The 19,971-nt window shown below is 41.1% G+C and overlaps 1 protein-coding gene across 2 annotated transcripts in view; it reads right to left on the reverse strand.

Annotated features, from left to right (window-relative positions):
* The window catches only part of srcap (Snf2-related CREBBP activator protein), a 37,008-nt gene that overhangs the window by 7,729 nt on the left and 9,308 nt on the right, over window positions 1-19,971 (reverse strand). For both annotated transcript variants that reach the window (XM_084937130.1, XM_084937129.1), the window contains 24 exons: window positions 18,068-18,257; window positions 16,286-16,455; window positions 13,360-13,453; window positions 13,133-13,222; window positions 12,705-12,878; window positions 12,320-12,543; window positions 12,022-12,199; window positions 11,783-11,919; window positions 10,093-10,262; window positions 8,535-8,864; window positions 8,192-8,378; window positions 7,930-8,099; window positions 7,606-7,757; window positions 7,311-7,523; window positions 6,590-6,754; window positions 5,832-5,987; window positions 5,406-5,738; window positions 4,898-5,073; window positions 3,327-3,640; window positions 3,041-3,243; window positions 2,354-2,523; window positions 2,033-2,229; window positions 1,297-1,411; window positions 707-832 (listed from right to left, as the gene is read on the reverse strand). In XM_084937130.1, the coding sequence (XP_084793256.1) occupies window positions 707-832; window positions 1,297-1,411; window positions 2,033-2,229; window positions 2,354-2,523; window positions 3,041-3,243; window positions 3,327-3,640; window positions 4,898-5,073; window positions 5,406-5,738; window positions 5,832-5,987; window positions 6,590-6,754; window positions 7,311-7,523; window positions 7,606-7,757; window positions 7,930-8,099; window positions 8,192-8,378; window positions 8,535-8,864; window positions 10,093-10,262; window positions 11,783-11,919; window positions 12,022-12,199; window positions 12,320-12,543; window positions 12,705-12,878; window positions 13,133-13,222; window positions 13,360-13,453; window positions 16,286-16,455; window positions 18,068-18,257 (4,434 nt within the window). The remainder of the gene's footprint in view (window positions 1-706; window positions 833-1,296; window positions 1,412-2,032; window positions 2,230-2,353; window positions 2,524-3,040; window positions 3,244-3,326; window positions 3,641-4,897; window positions 5,074-5,405; window positions 5,739-5,831; window positions 5,988-6,589; window positions 6,755-7,310; window positions 7,524-7,605; window positions 7,758-7,929; window positions 8,100-8,191; window positions 8,379-8,534; window positions 8,865-10,092; window positions 10,263-11,782; window positions 11,920-12,021; window positions 12,200-12,319; window positions 12,544-12,704; window positions 12,879-13,132; window positions 13,223-13,359; window positions 13,454-16,285; window positions 16,456-18,067; window positions 18,258-19,971) is intronic.

Below are 19,971 nucleotides of genomic sequence, written 5' to 3' on the forward strand. Positions count from 1 at the left end.
AATAGCGAAGCAGTCTAGAGCATGGATTTGAACATTTACTTTTATTGTACAAAAGGACGAGATGAACGGTAAAGTGGAAACTTGCATACCCAGGACAGAAACAACCGCATTATGGTGCTAACACAAAAAACAACTGTTCTTTAAAAGAATCTGCCCAGACAGCATGCTAACGCTAAGCTAGCCAAGAACGCAGAGTGAAAGTAATGTAACAAGTAGTATAACAAAGTACTTTTTCCAAGGAGTAATTAAGTCATGTACTGCATTACTTTTGAGAAAAGTGTTCTGTGTAATAATTACTTTTTTGAGCAAAGTTTCAACACTGATCACAACAAAGACGGGAAATACCTCAACAAACATTTGACCCACAGTATACAATTGATTTGCATGAATGTAATTTCTTTGTTCCTACTTAGCTGTCAAAACAGAGCCAATGAGAACCCAGTGTCGATCGAGTAAGAATTGAATCGATGAGTAATGTCAATAAAGGAATCGCTAAATTCTTGAAAAGTCCTTGAAACAGTCCGGAAGTTCATAAGAAGATCACCTTTAACATGAGATCATTTTTTTAAGCTTTTCATTTCAATAGGCTGAGAGCAAAAACCTGATTCAGTTTATATTGCATCTAAGACTTGCAGTAAACGTACATTTTGTTCCTGGTAATCACCAAAAGGTGGGTGGTAAATATCCAGTACACCAAGTTTCTAACCTGCTCCAGGATGGTGGTGCTCTGCTTGTTGACGGCTTCCTCCTCCTCAGCCTGGGGCACCGACAGCTCCACCGCCGCCTCCCTCTTCTCCCCCTCATTCACATCAAACAGCTCTCTGATGGTTTGCTGAGGAACAAAGTGACAGTCGGACACATTTAGCAAAGGCAGAACGGGTTATGTGTGCTTGATGAGACAAAGAAAACAAGAGGCACTTGAACTGCTTAATGTCATCAACACATTAAACTCAAAAAGACCAATTAGAAGAAACTCCATTATACTTCAAAAAAAAGAAAGAAAAAAAAAAGCACAAGTGGTATTTATATAAAAGACAGTTTGAACAAATTTAATTAAAAGGGGGATGAGGTCTCGGCCTGTCATCCAGCACTGAAAAAACATCCCTTCACATGATACCAGTGACTGTATTCAATTATGCACCAAGCACCCACCCACATGTTTGAGTGCCTTTCAACTATTAATCATGCACAGATGAATCACTGAGCTTATCCAGACACAAAAGAAGAAAGAAGGGAAAAAAAGGCTTGACTGAAGGGCATTTATTTTACAAAGAAGGCCCTGTGTAAACGTGATACCTGTTTAAAGAAGGCCGTGGTGAAGTTTCCTCCTTCGATAGCCATATCTCCCAGCATCCTCTTCTGGTTTGCCTTCTTCAAAATGTTCTCCTCCACCGTGCGCTCACTGATCAACCTGAGGAGGAACATAAAACCATTTAGTCTTTTAAAATCACATTTCTATTTTTCACTGGGCCAATGATTATCGAGTGTATAAAACCTCCCCCTACACCCAGATGGGTTCGTGCTGACCAGGTGGTGTGAAGCGTTTAACCAGATTCTGCAGATTTTTTAAATTCAGAGACTACTGAGCTCCAATTTCCGTTTTAAACTTTAGATTTTTATTCCTACTTTGTTTTGTTGCTTTTGCTTCTGAAATTATGCAAAGAACGTAGGAGATGCTCATCAGTTTAAGTCAAACAAGATGAACGCTCGTATGTGTCAAACAGATGTTGACAACATTTCTTTTTTTATGTTCAATGCAGCGGCTCTGTGCTCTCAGCTTTTTGTTTCTCTTTGTGTCTTTTGTCTGTGAGTCCAGTCTCTATTGTGCATGCTTATTTATTGTATGTCTGTCTGTGTTTTATAGTATTGTGTCTGACTTTAAGCTGAGAACTACCACACGGAATTTCAGTATGTGACTACATAATGACAACAAAGCATCTTAAATCTTAGCTAAGGGAGTGGGCTTTGATTTGGGAAAGTTTTTATGTGAGGATTATTTTTTTTTAGTAAAAGCAGGGAAAAAGAAAGTCACCTATAGATGTGGACGTCGCGGGTCTGGCCGATTCGGTGGCATCGGTCCTGAGCCTGAGCATCCATGGTGGGGTTCCAGTCACTGTCGTAGAACACCACAGTGTCGGCCCCGGTCAGATTGACCCCGACGCCGCCGCTGCGGGTTGACAAAATGAAGCAGAAGATGCGTCGATCTGCATTGAAGCGCTCCATGAGTGCCTGGTGGTGGCGTGCAGAAGACAAACAGAGGAAATGAGCATCACAGACAGACTACAGCTTTCTCGTTCTTGCCTGGAAGCGGAACAGGTGAAGATTACGCTATCAAAACACCATCGCTGCTGACCTGTCTCTGCTCCACCCGGGTGCTGCCGTCCAGACGGAGGTAGATGTGTCCGTGGTAGTTGAGGAACTGCTCCAGCACATCCAGCATTCGAGTCATCTGAGTGAAAATCAGCACCCTGTGGCCTCCCGCCTTCAGCTTTCGCAGCAACGTGTGGAGAGTCTGAAGCTTACCTGAAAACAGGAGACAGAAGACACAAAATGAGCCACCAGCAAGCAAAACAAGCTGCAGGAGCATAAAATTATTTAATAATCGCACATGGAGTAAACTCTTTGAAGCAGCCTTTTATGCATAAAACACGGTGGTGGAAAGAAAAGACTAACCAAATACTATTTCAAGAAAATTTAGTGCCAATTTTGCAGTACAGTCGAGAGTTTTGCTAAAGTTGTTGCCAGTGTGCATCTGGGATCGAGTCAGTGATGAGGGATGAATGGGATCTAAGCTGTGGGTGACTCCCACCTTAGTAAATGACAGTCTTATCAAACATCCTGTCAAAGGCTAATAGGTGAGAATGGATACTTAGACAGTCCTGCATTTTCCTGCTTTGTGTCACCCCTGCAAGTCAACACCGTTTGTATTTAAACCTTAGATTTTGTGATTAGGAGTATCTGATGTAGGTGTGGATTGCCACAAGGTGCTCCATGGTTTTCTGCAAAACAAAACAAAACAAAAAACACACTGAGAACTCACCACAGTCGTACTGTATGAGCCTCAGGTCAGGGAACTGCGTCCTCATATAGGACTGGACGTGGTGGAGGCTGCGAGTGAGCGGCGTGACTTCAGCTGATAACATGGAGGAGAAGACTGCCTGCTTGTGGTTCAGAGATGGCGGAGGATGGCAGCAGTGCATGGAGATGGGTGGAGCCTCCACTGGAGGAATTGCAAATGTGTACCTAAACAAACAGCGAAGTTAGCTCCTTCTCCTTAGCTGAAGCTTTGTAATATCAAATAACCAAACGACTGTTAAGCTACGTACCGGTCTATGATGTCACTCAGCAGCTCCAGCCGTCCTTCGATGCTGTGGATGGCTTCTCTTACAGCGTGACTGTGAAACCAGTAGTCGTGCTCGTTTTGCTGCTGTGCATACAGACAGCTGCTCTGGCCAGAGCGGCCCCACTCTCCCTGAGGGTTCAGGGCAGCAGGTGATGGACGACGACCGGGCAGGAAAGTCAGGAAGTCCAGAACCTCCTGACCGTACATGGGCTTTGCTCCACAGTGGAGTTCGTTGACTCGAAAGATGAAGTCCAGCCGGCTGTTGTGCTGCTGTTTCTCGGAGTCTGCAAGCCATGACTGTTGAGGTAAAGAGATACAAGTAAATGGAGGCTACAGAAATCAGGGCAGTGTTGACAGCATATTTAAGAAAAACACACTCATATATCAGGCTCAGTCTTGTTTAAATGTACAATGGAGGAAAAATGATTGTAATTGATTTCCTTTACCAGTTGGGGGCAGCGGAAATAAACTGGAAAAAAAAATCTACTTTGAAGTTCACATGACAAACTTATTGCTCATTGATAAACTTGACCACCGTCTGCACCACAGGAGAGGAAAAACGCTGACACTTTATTTCAACCTGATAAAATGAGCTGATCTGTTTTCTGTTCTGGTGTTTTACTGCACTTCGTCAGCTTTTTTAATCCAGTTTTATTGAGCCTGACATTTTATTCTATAAAACCAGTAGTAAATTTATAACAGGGCCAAAGTCCTGAGTAACCCAATCCCTAACAGTGGTCACTGTTCAGCTGATATTCATCCTATGTCTACTAAACAAGGTAGGCTAAATCATTTATTGCTGTATGCCAATGGTGATGAATGAATTTCAATTATAATAAAAAAAAATTGCCAAACTGGTAAACTGGCATCAGAGATGTATATAATTTATTGACATGCTTCAATTTAACCAATAAAATTTAAAGATCATAGATTATGGTTTTTAATGGTCCCATACCGCCTTAATCTAAACATTGTGATCCACATAAAGACCTCAAAAACACTTTTACAAGTCGGCTACTGCAGTGCAACAGCCTGTTGGAACAGCTTGGGTATGGCAGCTATGAGTATAACAAACTTATCCTGATGTAAAAGCAAAATAATGAACCTTTAATTTTCTTTGTGGAAGCTTTTCTAAAAGTCTCACGGAGCCAGTATCACAAGCCGGAACATGTCAAATCCATACCTGTGTGTAACAGTGAAACCTCTTTGATCATGTAGTTTTATTTTAGTGAGCTGAGCCCCGCTGACTGAATGCTATGATCAAACTTGTCTTTACAACTCCATCGCTCTGAGATTTGGCACACATAAAGTTTGGTTTGTTTGTTGTTGTTTTTTTAAACTGATGTTTCATGCATCTTTTCACTTTAGAAACGTCCCAGTTCATGTCTCCATAGCGCTGATGCATGGTTCCAAAATAACAGGACATTAGATTGTCTCAGTACAGGGGGGCATTTATTTTAACTAGGTGAAGAAGTATTGGGTAACACCTCAAAAAATGATTGCAGATGCTTTAAATATCTAAAAGGTGAAGTCCAAGAGGGACAAACTGCTTACCATGTAGAAAGGTGAACGGGGAGCGGGACGCGGGACCTTCCTGGGTGGAGGGAAGGCTTTTGCACCCAGATTGGACTTTGACTTTGTGCTAACTGCTGTCTGACTGCTGCTGCTACTTTCCCGCGGTGTTGCTGAGGTCTTTGGAGCAGAAGAAGAGGCGCTCACCTGAGCTGGAGCTGCAGAAAGACAGAAGAGAAAACAGCCTCCTGTAAAAAACTCAATATGGATTTGCTTTAAAGTCAATTTCACTTTTATTTCTTCTTCTTTTGCATCTCTGTGTTATTCGATTTAAAATCCAATTATTTTCATTACTTAAAAATACCTTTTTGCATGCCTGTATGTTTCATTATACATTCAATTTTATTAACTTGCAGCAGGTTGTTAGGGGAAAGCAGAAATAAAGCTTAAAAACTGGACCCAGCTCGGTTTGTCATGCAATCTTCATTTCATCTGAATTCAATGTGAATTTCAGCTCAGTGAGAATAACAGCTCAAGCCCGTTCTCTCACCTGGCTGTTCTGTGCTCGATGGAGGAGGAGGCTGCACTACTTTGAGGACAGGGCGAGGGGGTTGGGGCTGGTTCGGGGCTGAGCTAGGGTTTCTGGGAGGAGCTATGGTGTAGTGGGCGGTAGCAGGACCAGGGGTGCGCTGGGCAATTTGCAGTGGAGCGGTGTTCCTGACGGGGGTCGTGTTGGCGTGTGGGTGCAGGGAAGGGGATGGCTGGGGAGCGACACGAGGGGAAGGGGCCACAGCTAGGGTGGGCACAGGCCCGCCCTCCTTGCCTGTTGACTGACGCACAACGATCTTCACGACCCCAGGGCTGCTCACCATGGTTGAGGACACTGAAAAACATTAAATATACAAACATGGGTTACATATATCCAGCAGGAAGTCTCATACTTAAAATAAAAGGAGGAGGGAGAAGGATTTAACACCTTGAGAGGTGGTGTTGTGTGGCAGGCGATTAGCAGGGGGGGCAGCAGAGGGATTGTTTGCAGGGTGTGTGCTGACTGTACTCTGGACAGCCACCTGTGCAGGTTGGCTGATGAGGTGATGCTGCACGCCACCGGGGACCAGGTTTATCACATTACCTGTAGAGTGACAGTGAATCAGACTGTTATAAGGACTTTAATTATTCCCTAATTATGGGACGGGATGGGATTTATGTAAATAAGAAATCAATCACAATTACGGGACAATAACAGTCATCAGTTAAATGAAGCAGACCAATGTGGATTATCTTCTGATTGAAGGATTAAAAGACTTTGGCATAACTGAATATAAAGCAGTCCAGCTGCAGTGGGATTCTGCAAAAATCCAAAAACATATAATATCTTGAATCTTTAGTCTGATTTCAAATCAGATAAAAATGAGGTCAAAGGATATCCTGGTCCCATTTAAACTATAACCACAATAGATAAATGCTATCAAACTTCCAGGCCCTGTATGGCTAAATTTAGCATATTTACATGATTGCACCCAAGTTTTCTTGTTAATTAACATGCATAGAATATTTTGACTCAGAAGTAATCCTGGCATCAAAATGTAGGTAGATAATACAACTTGTTTTGAGCATCCCAAACAGCAATATGACACTTTGAAGTTCAAACAAAACGAGGTATTACACCTTTTACTAACTATAAAATCTGATCGGTGAAAACTAGAAAACCCACAGTTAGTGGGAGACACCAACCTTGAACTGGGCGTGAGGAAGCTGCTGGAACTTGGTGGATCTGTGCTCCAGACAGAGTCAACTTGTTGCCCTGAAGCTGGAAGGTGACAGGTTTGCTTCCTTGACACGACGACACAGGCCGACCTGCCAGAGAAGCCAGCTGGGCTATACTTACTACCTCCCCAGCTTAGGAAGAAAAATAAGAGACATGTAGGTAAGAAATAATAATTCATTCACTTTACCACAAATTAATTTAATTATGAATGAATGACAGAGGACAGAGACCTGTACTGCATTTAGTTAGTAAAAATCCCCCAAATACCTTTTGTTTTCTTACTGAAAATAACAGAACACACAGACTCATGTAACTAAAAGTAGACTAATCTCTTTCTTGTGTGTTAATGGCTGATCCATTTTTAGAAGTTGCAAAGTGTGTTTGAGATTTTCTAAGCACTGCCATCTTTATTTTTCACCTGCACCTTAAGAAACAACCTGAGGCACAGTACACACTGTGTTCCTGTGTGGTTTTTACCCAGCAATAAGATATTTTGAAAATGAGTAAACAATCATTTAAATTGAAATCTAAACCGAGATGCTCAAAATATGCTTCATCTAAAGAGAGAAATGGACGAGACTTACATTTTGAACAGGAGCTCATGAAACTGTCCCCAGGCTCAGAGTTTTAATGAGATAATACTTCAACAACATCATAGCTTATCTGCTTTGAAATAAATGTACTTACAAGGCAACCTAGCTTGCATATCTGGACTAAGCAGGACCCTCTGGGGCATGACATTGCTGGGGTTTGGACTCGGCTGAGCTGGGATAGTGGCTGTGCAGGGAGCAGTGGGAGGCCGTACAGTCAGCATCGGTTTTGGAGCATTGGACCTCACTGCAGTTTGAGCGGTAGGATGAAGAGATGGGCGAGAAGGAGTGGATGCGACTGAACAGACCACTGAAATTTAACAAAAAATGCATTAGAGAAACGTGCAAAATTTATGTTCCACCTTTTTAAGGGTGTTTCATTCCTTGCTTACCCTGCTGAACTACAGGAGCGGGTGCAGGAGCTGAGGTGACTTCAGTGACTGGAGGTGGTTTGGGGGTCTGTGCTGCAGGGGGGACGGAGCAGGTAGGTTTGTTCATCAGGAGAACTGGGCGATTATCACCTTTAGGAGGCGGCTGAAACATTCTGAAAGAGGACACACACAAAGTATGGGAACTACTGCACTTAGGACAATAATTATATCATGTAATAAATGTCACAGGTATGGTAACACAGGTAACGTAGAAAACCAAAATACATGTAAATTTGCAAGTATCCAAATCTGCATTTTTCTTTCCTTTCTTTTTTTCCCCTTTACCTGTTGACTTTCATGCGGACTGGTTTGGGCCTTGGAGGAGGTTCGGGGGACTCCATGATCTCCTGGATTAGTTGGCGACTGACCCTGTAGCGTGGCAGGAAGACATCTGCCTGGTAACGGGACACGCGGCTCTCCAAACCAACAAGGTCAAACGTGGAAATGTCGCAGCGCTGAGAATGCAAAAGCACGTTAGAATCGATTAAAAATCACACCATCAGGCTCAACTGTCTGAACAAATGAAAGATTTTATTTTCAGGCTTACCTTCAAAGGAGATACCTCCAGGGCGTCATGCACCAGAGAGGCTGTGTGGAAAATAATGGGTTGCATGATGAAGGGAGACTGGATGGGTCGAGGGTCAAAAAGGTTGGGATGATTGCACACTTTGCGAAGCTGCATGAGGATGTTAATCACAGACATGAAGTGACCACTGGCCAGCGTTTCCCTGGTCCTGTAAATCAGATGGTTTAGGGTCAAATTCAATTACATTTTTTTTCAGTTTCAAGTTTCAATTACATACTTCTCACCTTCTTTTGGTGACTACGTTTCAAAACACAAACTAAATTTACATTAACTTTGAATTCCTCCTGCTGAGTCAGTAACTTACGATGCCTGCGCCATGAAGTCATCGTAGAGGAATCGCTGTCTCTTGGACAGGCGGCAGCGCACCACATGCTCGTATTTCTTGGGCATCTGCTTCTCCACGTCAGCCTTGATCCTCCTGAGCAGGAACGGCCTCAACACCTTGTGAAGCCTCTTAACCAGGCCTTCGTTGTACTCCTGACTGCCCTCGATCATTCCCGTCAGCGGGTTGGAGAACCACTCTTTGAACTCGCGGTGGGACTGGAAGACGTGGGGCATGAGGAAATGCATGAGGGACCAGAGCTCCATCAGGCTGTTCTGTAGAGGGGTTCCTGTCAGCAGCAGTCGCCGGTGGCTATGATCAGCACAGACACGAGGAGAGACGTAAATAAAAAAAGTCGTATCATTCAAGCTTCAGGTGAGTACGGAGAGGAAAATAAGAGTTTTCAGCTGCTAAAGACATCAAACATGCTTTAACTCATTTTTAGCCACATGGGTGAAGCAAGCTGAGAATGCAATCATCACCCCATAAAGAGTTTATAACATCCATCAAAAGAGAATAACATAACCATTTATTTGGAGTCGTGTTTCTGTCTGCTGGAATAGTCTAAATCATAAAACTCTTTAAAACCCAAATATGTCACAGCATTAAAGCCACTGACAGGTGAAGTAAATAACACCACGTCCTGCTGGGAAATCCTGAGGTTCATGTAGAAATATTTTTTGCGGTTACACCGTCGGCATGGCTACCCTCATCTCACTGGGGCTGAGTATCAATTTAGATTATAAATGATTTTTAAAAAAGCTTTTAGCGCACAATCCACGCTGAAGTGTGCATCTTGCAGCACATCTTTATTTGCTTTAAAGCTCACAAACCAACATTTTGATGCTGAACATGAGAGGCACTCTCAAACTTCTAACTGATCATTTTTTATATGCTGTGCAAGTATTTCTCTATTCAGCCGGTACCGTGAAACAGCCTCATACTGATGATGTTGTAATCTTGATGTATCATCGGAGCGAATCGCTCCAGCCTGTATAAAGGTGTGCGTTCTCAGAGCGTGCATCTATTCATGTGCACAAGCGCCAGGCTCTTTGGAGCGCCACACAACAGTGAGAAATTACCACCAGCTGGCCCCGGCCACCAGCCAAATGATGACAATCATTTTGAAAAGAACAAACACTTTTAAATGTGAAGATATTTACACACAACTGTGGCCTGTAGATTAACAGTTCAGTGCATTTCAAATACATTTAAAGTCAAATGGTACTGAGTGACACCATGTCTTTGAAAGCATTATAGAGAAAGGAGGATGATTTTCTTCAATAAGAATCAGAAGTTGTACATACAAATATTCATGTTTGCTGTCCATGAGTCTAAATACCCCCAAAATATATCTATAAATCTTTTTTTTTTTTTTTCATTAAAATGCAAAAAATAGATTTTTTTTTTTTTTTTTTTTGTAAACAAAAAACAAACTTTGGAATTTAGTGTAAAAAAACCCAGAGGGCATGCCTCATCCACTGAGCCTCAGGTTTCACTCTCTGATGTGGGCCCATATACACAAACAGTCTCCACTGACCTGTTGAAGTTCAGCAGACTCTGCCAGCGCTGGGACTTGAAGTTCTTGATGTTCTGGGCCTCATCGAGGATCAGATAGCGCCAAGACTTTCGCCTGAAGGCCTGGTGATCCTGCAGCACCAGCTTGTAAGAAGTGATGCAAACGTGGAAAGCGTTTGGCTTTGTCCAGCCCTAAGAAGAGAAAGTGTAACAGAGTGGCTTATTATTTTCCAGCACTCAGTTTTTCACTTTATAACAGTATCTGTCAAACATGTCAACAGTTGCTGGAAATTAGGAATGCGTCAATGCGAGACAGGAATCATATCGGTGGGAAAAGTTAAACAAATCAATCCATAACTGTATAAAGTTATGGAACTGAAAATACCAGAAGACCCCAGTGTATGATGTCAGGTTTAACACTTGTTGGGAAGCTTTTACTTCTTAACCAGTTGTCGTAAACTTGATTAATACAATCTTTGTGTCGCTCTGGCAGGAGGTGCACAGACTCTAAATGACAATAATATGCAGTGACGTCTCTCGTGTTGCAGTTACGGGTGACGTATTGGCATCAACACAGTAACCAGTAAGCATTTCAACTTGTGCCTCGCTGTAGTCTACCCCTAAATATAGGCAAATATAAATAAATACCCTAGTTTTAGTGCTAAAAAGGAAGAAGTGTGAACAAGAAACTAATTGACAAACTGCTGCAGTATCTGCACTCCTGAAATTTAAACAATCACTGAAACATTTGTGTTGTGGCTTGTATCAAAAATGAAGACAAACTATTGAAACTGAACTAAAGAATGCAAATAAATTAGGTGGATAAAATAAACAGTCTTAGTTTAGTTCCACACATCATCTTAACCACTTATCAAACTTGGGGGCCTAAACCTGCTGCAGTAGAGAAAAACCTGAACAGGTCAGCAGTCTATGACAGGACATTTATGCTTACATCCTCATCTACGACCAATTTAGAATCAATCAACAATTAGCATGTCTGTCTTTGGATTTTAGGAGGGCCATGTTACTAATGGTCCCACCCTGGATTATTTTACTAATTAAAACCACTCCAGTAAATTTAGATTATTTGACATTTTAATTTATTACATTTTGTTTTTTAAAGTTAGGAATCCCTGAATCTTCTGTTGGATTTCCTCATTAAACTCCTTATTGGATTCTAGTTAGATTTTGGTTGATTTAGAAATTTACTTTATTGCGCTAGGTCAGGGGTAGGCAACTCCAGGCATCGAGTGCTGGTGTCCTGCAGGTTTTAGATGTGTCCTTGACCCAACACAGCTGATTTAAATGGCTAAATGACCTCCCCAACATGTCTTGAAGTTCTCCAGAGGCCTGGTAATAAACTAATCATTTGATTCAGGTGTGTTGACACAGGGTGAAATCTAAAACCTGCAGGACACCGGCACTCGAGGTTTGGAGTTGCCTACCCCTGCGCTAGGTTGTTTTTCATGCTTTGGCTGCTCTGAAACCTGACTGAGGCAAGCATAATGTTGTCTTTCACATAAAAGAGCGATTGCCGAATCTCTTTCTCACAAAGAGAAACCCAGCTTATTAATTTAAGACTGGTATCAGATCAGTGCTCGTATCAGCAGAAACCCCAGATATCCAAACTAAAAAAAAAAAAAAAAAAATTATATATATATATATATATATATATATATATGAGCCGCCTGCAGAACCAGCAAACTCAGTACCTGTCTCTTTAACTTTCTCTCCTTTTGACTGCCAAAATACGTAAGGATTTTAAACCCTGGACACCAGCGCTTCAGCTCCATCTCCCAGTTTAACATTACGCTGGTGGGGACGATGATGAGGTGAGGGCCCCAGTTACCTAATAACACCAAATGAAACAGGACAGTGTATTAATCACAAATAATACTCCAACAACCAAAGTTTTGTAACTCGGTACATATAAGAAGCCGCAGTCTGTTACCTTTCTCACAGGCGAGGTGAGCCAGCAGAGCAATAGTCTGGATCGTCTTGCCGAGGCCCATCTCATCAGCCAAAATGCCGTTTAGCTTTTTCTCATACATGGTGACCAACCAGTCGAGTCCGATGTGCTGGTACTCTCGTAATGTGCCATGAAGCAGAAATGGAATGGGGGTCTTGACCTTAAGTTGTAGAGAAAGTTGAAACAACTGTGACCCAGATCTGCAGAAGAGTTTAATCTACACTTTTCCTCCATCTGATAAAATGACTGAAATATACATTTTTAATATTTAAAGACTGACCTTTGTGGTCGCTAAAGTGTAGCCTTTGGGCTGCAGGCTCTCTGCAGTAGCAGCAATGTGACTGATCTCCTTCTTTGGCCGTGAGCCAGAGGAAGACGGGCTGCTGTCTCCCTCCTTCAGCAAAACCTCCATCCCTTCATCTCCACACTCCTCTTCGTCTTCCTCCTCACTCTCTTCCTCATCCTTCTCGCTCTCCTCATCTTCAGCACTGTCGCCTGGTGAATCTGAGAGGAGAACATTTGAAATGATTAATGAATTAATAATAAATTAAAGCAGCAAAACAAACTTGAAACAGACGTAAGAAGGAAAACATTTTCTGAAAGCTTCCGCTCAGAGTGGAGGGAGATAAACAGTTTATTTTGGGTCTTTATGAGCAGTTTAATACCTGAGGAAGAAGTGTTACTTTCCACATCACTCTCATCTTCTTCAGTCTCCACCTCCTCATCCCCAGACACCTCCGAATCAGAGCTCGCTTTAGAGCCAGAAGCAGACGGGACCTCAAAGTCTGAGGCATACGCTCCTTTGTACTTCTCCAGCAACTCCTCCATGCTCATATCGCCTGGAAGGGAAGTAGAGACACGTCAAGGATCCGGTCTGCAGCCTCTTATTTTAGACCAGGGAGCAGCTAGTAATGAATGAAATTTCATTCATATGTACATTATTTTAAAAAAGGCAGAAAGAGAGCAGCAATGCAGAGGTGTCATCAAGCTCGCTTTCCTCTTTAAAAAGCCAGAAAGCTCTTCAAACACTTCATAAAACCTCAGGTCAATGCAATGAATTAGCACCACTTCCAGTAGAAAATAAAGCCCTCACCCTCTTTGGCTAAATCATCGAGTTCCTCTGCATGATCTACATTTCCTTCCACCTTCTCCTGAGCTGCTATCGTGTCCTCCTCATCCTCAGCTGTGAACACAGAGGAAGGAAAACAAATTCTTGACAATTAAAAATGAACTTGGATAAACAAAAAATGAGCAGAAAAAAAAAATCCAGTAAAAGGTCTCATTCTGTTTTTATGGAGGTTATATTGGGAGCAATCTCACCATCTTCTTCGTTGGCAGTGAATTCCCCGTCTTCTTCCTCCCCCGCCTCTGATGAAGACGTTTCATCAGAGCATTCTTCGTCCGAGCCCTGGTCCTGCGTAACACCGTGATTCAGTGATACATGAAATCTGTGGTCAGTATTAAAAACATGTGCTTTTCTTCAGCTTTTGCACATTATCAGCTAACCTCGTTTTAACAGAGGTGTCAGCGTGTTTACTCAGGTATAATCATCCCATAATTAGACTTGTATGAGTTATAAAAACAAATAATAAAGCTCAATAAGTCCTCAGTGAGATGACAGCATCTGGAATTAATTTGAAGTGAAAATGAAGATGAATAATTATACAACACATTACTGTTAAATCAAATGCACAGCTACAGCTCAGCAGCTTGTTTATGTGGGTGATAATGTCAGTGTTTACCAACTGTTTCGAATCTTTCTTAAATGAATTAAATCATTTAATTCACGTTTCCTTTCTGAAAATACTGAACTGGCCAAGCAGTTTGTGATACGTAAGTGAGCAATATGATCAGCTGCTCTCCTGCAAATATTCCAAGTCCAAAGTCTCAGACTGCAGCAGGTAACCGTAGTCCTTGAACCTCCTCTCCACCTGCTGCAGGTACTCAGCGGAGCAGGAGGAAGACTACTGCTGGCAGCTGTAGTCCAAGACAGTGGAGTTTAAGGATGTCCGTAAAAACGGGACAGGAACTTCCAAAATAAGACAGAGGAGGCTGTCCACCTGCATTAATCACCCACGTGAGAAACACTGAATCTTAACTGTTACCTTTTTTTTTTTAATTTAATGACTCTTTAGATCCAACTATAAGATGCAGCTCAAAATAAAAGTGGCAGGTCTTTAAACAACAGCAGAAACTCAGGTGCTGTATCTGGACGCCTTGACTCAGCTCACTTTTTACGTGGTCCATAATTTCAGCTGTTTGTGGAGGAAAAGTTTCCAAACTGCCTGAATTTGTACCAACACTGAATCAAATTAACTTACAGTATGTTTAAGATTCAGTGTCATTTTTACATAAAGAGAAGATCATCATAGCAGATCATTATTCTCGGTCCATCATTAGCTACTCACAAGTTTGCTTGGAAACCATGGAAACTTCTTAAAACGTTTGTCTTTTTCAAATCAGTCTAGTTGTTTAGTAGTTGTCTGTATATCCACTAACAGATTAAAAACCGGAACTACTAATAGCTCATTTTTACTCAAATGTGAACAAAACATATACAAAATGGAGATGGCACGATACCACTTTATGTCCGATGCCGATATCATACATTTGGATATCTGCCGATACCGATATGAATCCGATATAGTGTATTTTGTAATCAATAAAACAGTTTTTTTTATAAATATCTTGCTACATTTTGTATAAGTTCATACTCAAGTTTTAAAAAACAAAACACTAAAGCTATTCTGTTATACTTGTATGCAAAAAATACACTGCACCCAAAATAATTTATAGTTCAGCAAAACTGATCAATCTAATAAACTTAAACCTGCACCATCCTCCCTATTCTGGCATCTTAAAGAGCACTTAGCAGAAATATTAAACAACCTAACTAATAGGGTTGCCAACTCCCAGCAAAAATATTAGGGAACCACCCCCCACCTCACAATGCTTAATCAACTTTAATTTAATGCACGTGTAAAAACAAATGCACAGAAATCAATTATTTTTCTACAATAATTATATAGATTCAACATCTTTCTTCAACAGAATTGCAGACTGCACAGATGGTACCTTCCCAAAGGAAAAAGTACTATAGCTTAATAGTTACTATATACAATAATGGATTTCTATACATTTAATCAGATGACCACTTTGGTTGTAAGATTCAGATAATTATTTATTAAAAGTTAGTCATTTTAAATGAAATAACATTTTAAATGTTAATGCCCTACCTGGCCCCCTAGCAAAACTTTGCTAGATCCGCCCCTGCACAGTTACCAGCAGTCAGCTACGTAGAAAAGGATCCTGGTGTTATTTGTCTCTCAGAAACAGTTCATAACTTCCCTTCAACTCATTCACATGAAAGGTAATCCTGTTTGTCCATCACTGTTCAGCTGATGATTCAGTAAGAACATCTCCTGGATTCATTTTCATGTTTCCCTCTCACCACATATCCAAACGGTGGGCGATAAACAAACAAGAGAGACGGGACTTGCGACAGAAAAGCCAACCAGCTGATCATTGATCAGTTTCATGATTGAAGCAGCAACAGGGGAGGGGGGAGAATGAGAGAAGAAGAGGCAGCTGTGCAGCAAAGACAGAATAACTCCAGCTTTGTGCCTTTCCCCCCCCCCCCCATTGTAGCTGAAGTACAGGACAAATCGCTTCCTTTTCACCTCAATATGGAACTCCGATGGCCAGTCCAGCTGTGGCTCAGTATATCAGTTGTTAAGCTTAACGTGGAAATATTATGCAAACATTCAGAGATGCACTTACACACTTGCTTTACTTCTCTGGGATAGTTTTCTCTGAGATGAAATGCCGCGGTTTGGAAGCATGTAGCGAGGCTCCAAATGCTCCACCAGACCACCGACAGGTCTCGCAGACAACAGCCGCTCTATCACGTGACACATACTGATACGATGCACTGAGCTGGGTTATGCCAAGTAGCGCGTTTTTTTCTGAGGTGATTTTGTGATACTTCGGATCGGATCACATTTTTTATTTCTCTCCGATATCCAATCCAGTAATTTAGGTCAATATCGGATCGGTCCATCTCTAATACAAAGTAGCTCAAGTTGTAGGCTGTTCAACTTTTCAGATATAAATATTTAAACCACAAATTTAGATAACAAAGTTAAACTGAGGACATCTGTGAAGTTGGTCTGTTTCTGGATGGTTGCAGTACGTTTGTTCTTTTCAGAAAACAATCCAATCACTGCCCTTTGGTTTGTGGACCTACCTGAGGCAGATTGAGGCTGCTGAGCAGCTGGTCCAGTGGCAGCATGCCCTCTTCCTTCAGCAGTTCAATCTCCCTTCGGTGGCTCTCAGCATCATTGCCTTCCTGCTGCTCCTCCACCTCTATGGTCTCTTCATCATCCTCCTCTTCACAGGGAGGTTCAAAGTCTCTGTCTGCATGAAAACAAAAGGGTTTGGTATTGAAAAAGACTTTATTCTGAAGAACACAGTTAGACAAACTGCAAAGTCAAAAAGAGAAAAAGAAAAACACCATCTCAAACATACACACTGAAAAAGACTGATTTTCCTCTCATATACGCTTAAATATACTTTTTAAAAGAAGTTTTTATGGATTGTTTGCACAGATGGTCTGTGAGGATAGTTGATGAATGGGAACCACGCAGTCCAAGCATTTTGCGAACTGAAACAAGGATTTTACTCTTTTTTTTAAACCCTCAAGCAAATATATTTCATACAGGAATACTTGTTTTCAGTGGCTTTATTTGTGTATCATACCCACTTATTAAGTTTCCTCTGCTTTGAAGCTTCAGCAGCAGTAAATATTGCTACTCTCAGCCTGTTAGTCATGCAAAACATCACAACAGATGTTTAACTAATCTAAATACAAGTCTGCAGAAAATACTTTCAGTATTATAAATCCAAAAAACAGAAGTTTGATTTAGACTAAATTTGAACAGAAGCATAAACGTGTCAAATGGTTTAAAAAAATAAAATAAAATAATATGCAGCCATTTTAACTTTTTTTTTTTTTTTTAAACATAAAAATGATTGACAGCATTTTATATACATTAGATATCTTTCAGATTATCTGTCACAGATAAAAGAAACAGCAAAAGTATGTATGATAAGCACATACTGTTTGAAATATAAAATGTTATGTTAGTTTCTAGAATAGGCTGATGTAAATCCATGTCTTGATTAAGAGCAGCAGTTTGTTGTGTCTGGTGGGGGTTTTGTTGTTGCTCCATTCCTACCTACCTACCTACCTACCTACCTACCTATCCCTATATCTATCTCTCTATATCTTTTTTTTTCTCTTTCTTAACTAAAGACTTATTGGTTTGTGTCTCCTATTTTGATTTTAACACACAAAAGCCACAGCTGGAGCTACTGCAAGGCTTCAGCTACAGGCAGAAGGAAAATTTAAGTTTTGGTCTCAGTGCTGTGAGCTTCTTCACAGCTAAGCAGACTGTGTTCGCACTTTAGCACCAACAAACCCGTATTTGGTAATGAAATGAAGGTGGGATCAGAACCACTGCTACGTCTGTTCCTCCTCTGACTGAAACACAGCTTCAGATTAAGCTGCTCACCTCAGTGCTTCAGGAATAAGCTGCCAACGGTAATACTGGCGGCAGACAAGTCTGACAGGTTTGATGGGTCTCAAGTCTGACGTTTGCCAAAGAGCATTAGGTACAGCGCTCTGGATGTGGTTCACCCCCCCAAAAAAAATAAAAATGTGTAACTGCTGTGACAAATATTTGACTTCTCATCATGTTAAACCAAGCCGAGGTGCATCAGTCAGAGAGGGCTCGCAGAAAATGCGGTTTAATCTTACAAAGATGTAGCGACCTTGACGGTGAAGAACGCTTTTTGTTCCTATGAAACAGTTTACCTCTGAACGCTTGAGAAGATTCGCTCACTGGTGTGTAGCTATGACAACGTCCCAGTCTGAACCAGTGAATCAGCTCTGAAAGCTGTCTGCGACATGGTGGCAGTGAGCACTAACGATAAGAAGAAGGTTTTCTTTAAAGGGAAAACTTCTCACCATCCTCCTCGACAGGATTAGGCAGGGATTTCTGTGGAGACACGACGGTCTCAGCAGGCCTGATGGGTGCCAGGGACTTGCTCAGGAGGTCCGAGTATTTCTCCGTCTGGCCAACAATGAAGTCCAGCTGAAGGTCCAACGCCTTCTTCCGCTTCTCCTCTAGCCTGGACTGCTGCTTGTACTGTACCACCTTCAGGTTCAACAAATAAGACAGCGTGTGAGAACAGCTGGGAATTTCACATGATTTTAAAAAAGTAAACAAAAAAGCAAACAGAAAAACCCCACGTAAGCAGAAAAGTTGCGATGCTGGGTAAAACGGCATAAAATTTCAAATGGGTCTCATATTTTAATTGAGTTTACAACATAAAAGTTCAATTCAAGGTTTCAAGCTGCATGTTTTAACATCAAGAAGAATTTCAGCCAAAATTCTTGATGACTTAGATTTACATACTGTATTTAGTTCAAAAATAACAAAATTTAAAAAAAAAAAAGGGCTATTATGAGCTCTGTGGGGGTCTTTTTGTTTGTTTGTTTTAAAAACAAACAAACAAACAAACAAAACAACGATTAGACCATTAAAATAATGTCAACAACACACATTAAAGTTTTTTTTGTGTGTGTTTTTTTAAATTAGAAAAACAACACTGGAAAAAAAATGCAATACTAAAAACACGCACTAGATCAGTTCATAACTAACAAGGCTGAACATCCCAGAAAAAGATGGAAGATTCACAAGAGTTTATTCCAAGTGTTTGCAAACTACGTCTTACTTTACAAAAAGATGCATCTCCTGTAAATTAAAGCTTTGCTTATTTTAGCAAAAAAATACCAAAACACATTCTGCATTTTTACAATGACAATAGCTCAGCAGGAAAAAGGATCCAGGTGCTGAACTGACCCAAGCGCACCAGTGAAAATATTAAGCTTGTTCTGAACCAAAGAAAATATGACACGGGACGAGCAGAGCGGCTGAAATCATGAGATAGCGAGCATAGATTAGAAAACCCGTTGGTTTTCCCCTACTGAGGTAATTGATATCCTCCAAAGGTTCCCAGAGTGTTGTTAAAAGAAGAGCCCAATATAAACTAATCACTTTGTGTGCCATTTTCTATCGTATATGTTTGTTCTGAAGTTTTATTTTCAGTTTCAGCCAGCTTCCAGAGCGAGTTTTGCTCGTATGAAAAGGTTCACTTTCAGTTTAATTTAAATAATTTTGTTTTGGGTTTTTTTTTTTAAACGTGTGTCCAAACTGTCCAGTGTTTTGTTTTGTTTTGTTTTTTTTATTTACACTTATTCTTCATTTTATTACTAAGTTAAGTTACTGTGTTGCGTCGTGTTGTGTCGTATGTAGTGCCAACGTTTTTATTGGAGACACAAATGAGCGTTTTGCAATTTAGTATAATGTGTGAAAGTTTAAATTTCTTCAGTACTGAAAAACAGAAATTAGGCTGTCTTGTCAGGGGCCATTTTTTTGGAGGGGGGCAGCCGACAGCACTGTACACAACGGTAGCTGGGTGTGTAGCAGGCAAACAAAAAATACCGAAAATAGAGGTGTTTGATGGTAAATTGGTGTCAAAGCACGCTGAGAGATAGAGCTGTGCAGGAGGTGCAATTTTATCGTGGTGGAAGCAAAACAGCAAAAGTAAGAGGGAATTTATTCATTACGATGTTTTTCAAAGGTGTAGTTTTGGTCTTTTGCTGCTGGTTCAGTGAATTTTGGTAGGAGAGTGACGAAACCTGCAGTTTCGGAATCTGTGCGCCAAAGCCTCCTGATCCCCACCTCGTTTCAGTTTTTATTCAGCTACAGCCTTGAACATTACACATTACACTGCCACGTTTTTGGAAGCAGGACTGCACTTCATGTGAAAAGTGGATGTTATTTCTGTCATAAACCCAAACAAACA

The sequence above is a fragment of the Perissodus microlepis genome, chromosome 8, assembly GCF_051167445.1.
Source record: "Perissodus microlepis isolate ML-2025 ecotype Zambia chromosome 8, ASM5116744v1, whole genome shotgun sequence".
Classification (NCBI taxonomy): domain Eukaryota; kingdom Metazoa; phylum Chordata; class Actinopteri; order Cichliformes; family Cichlidae; genus Perissodus; species Perissodus microlepis.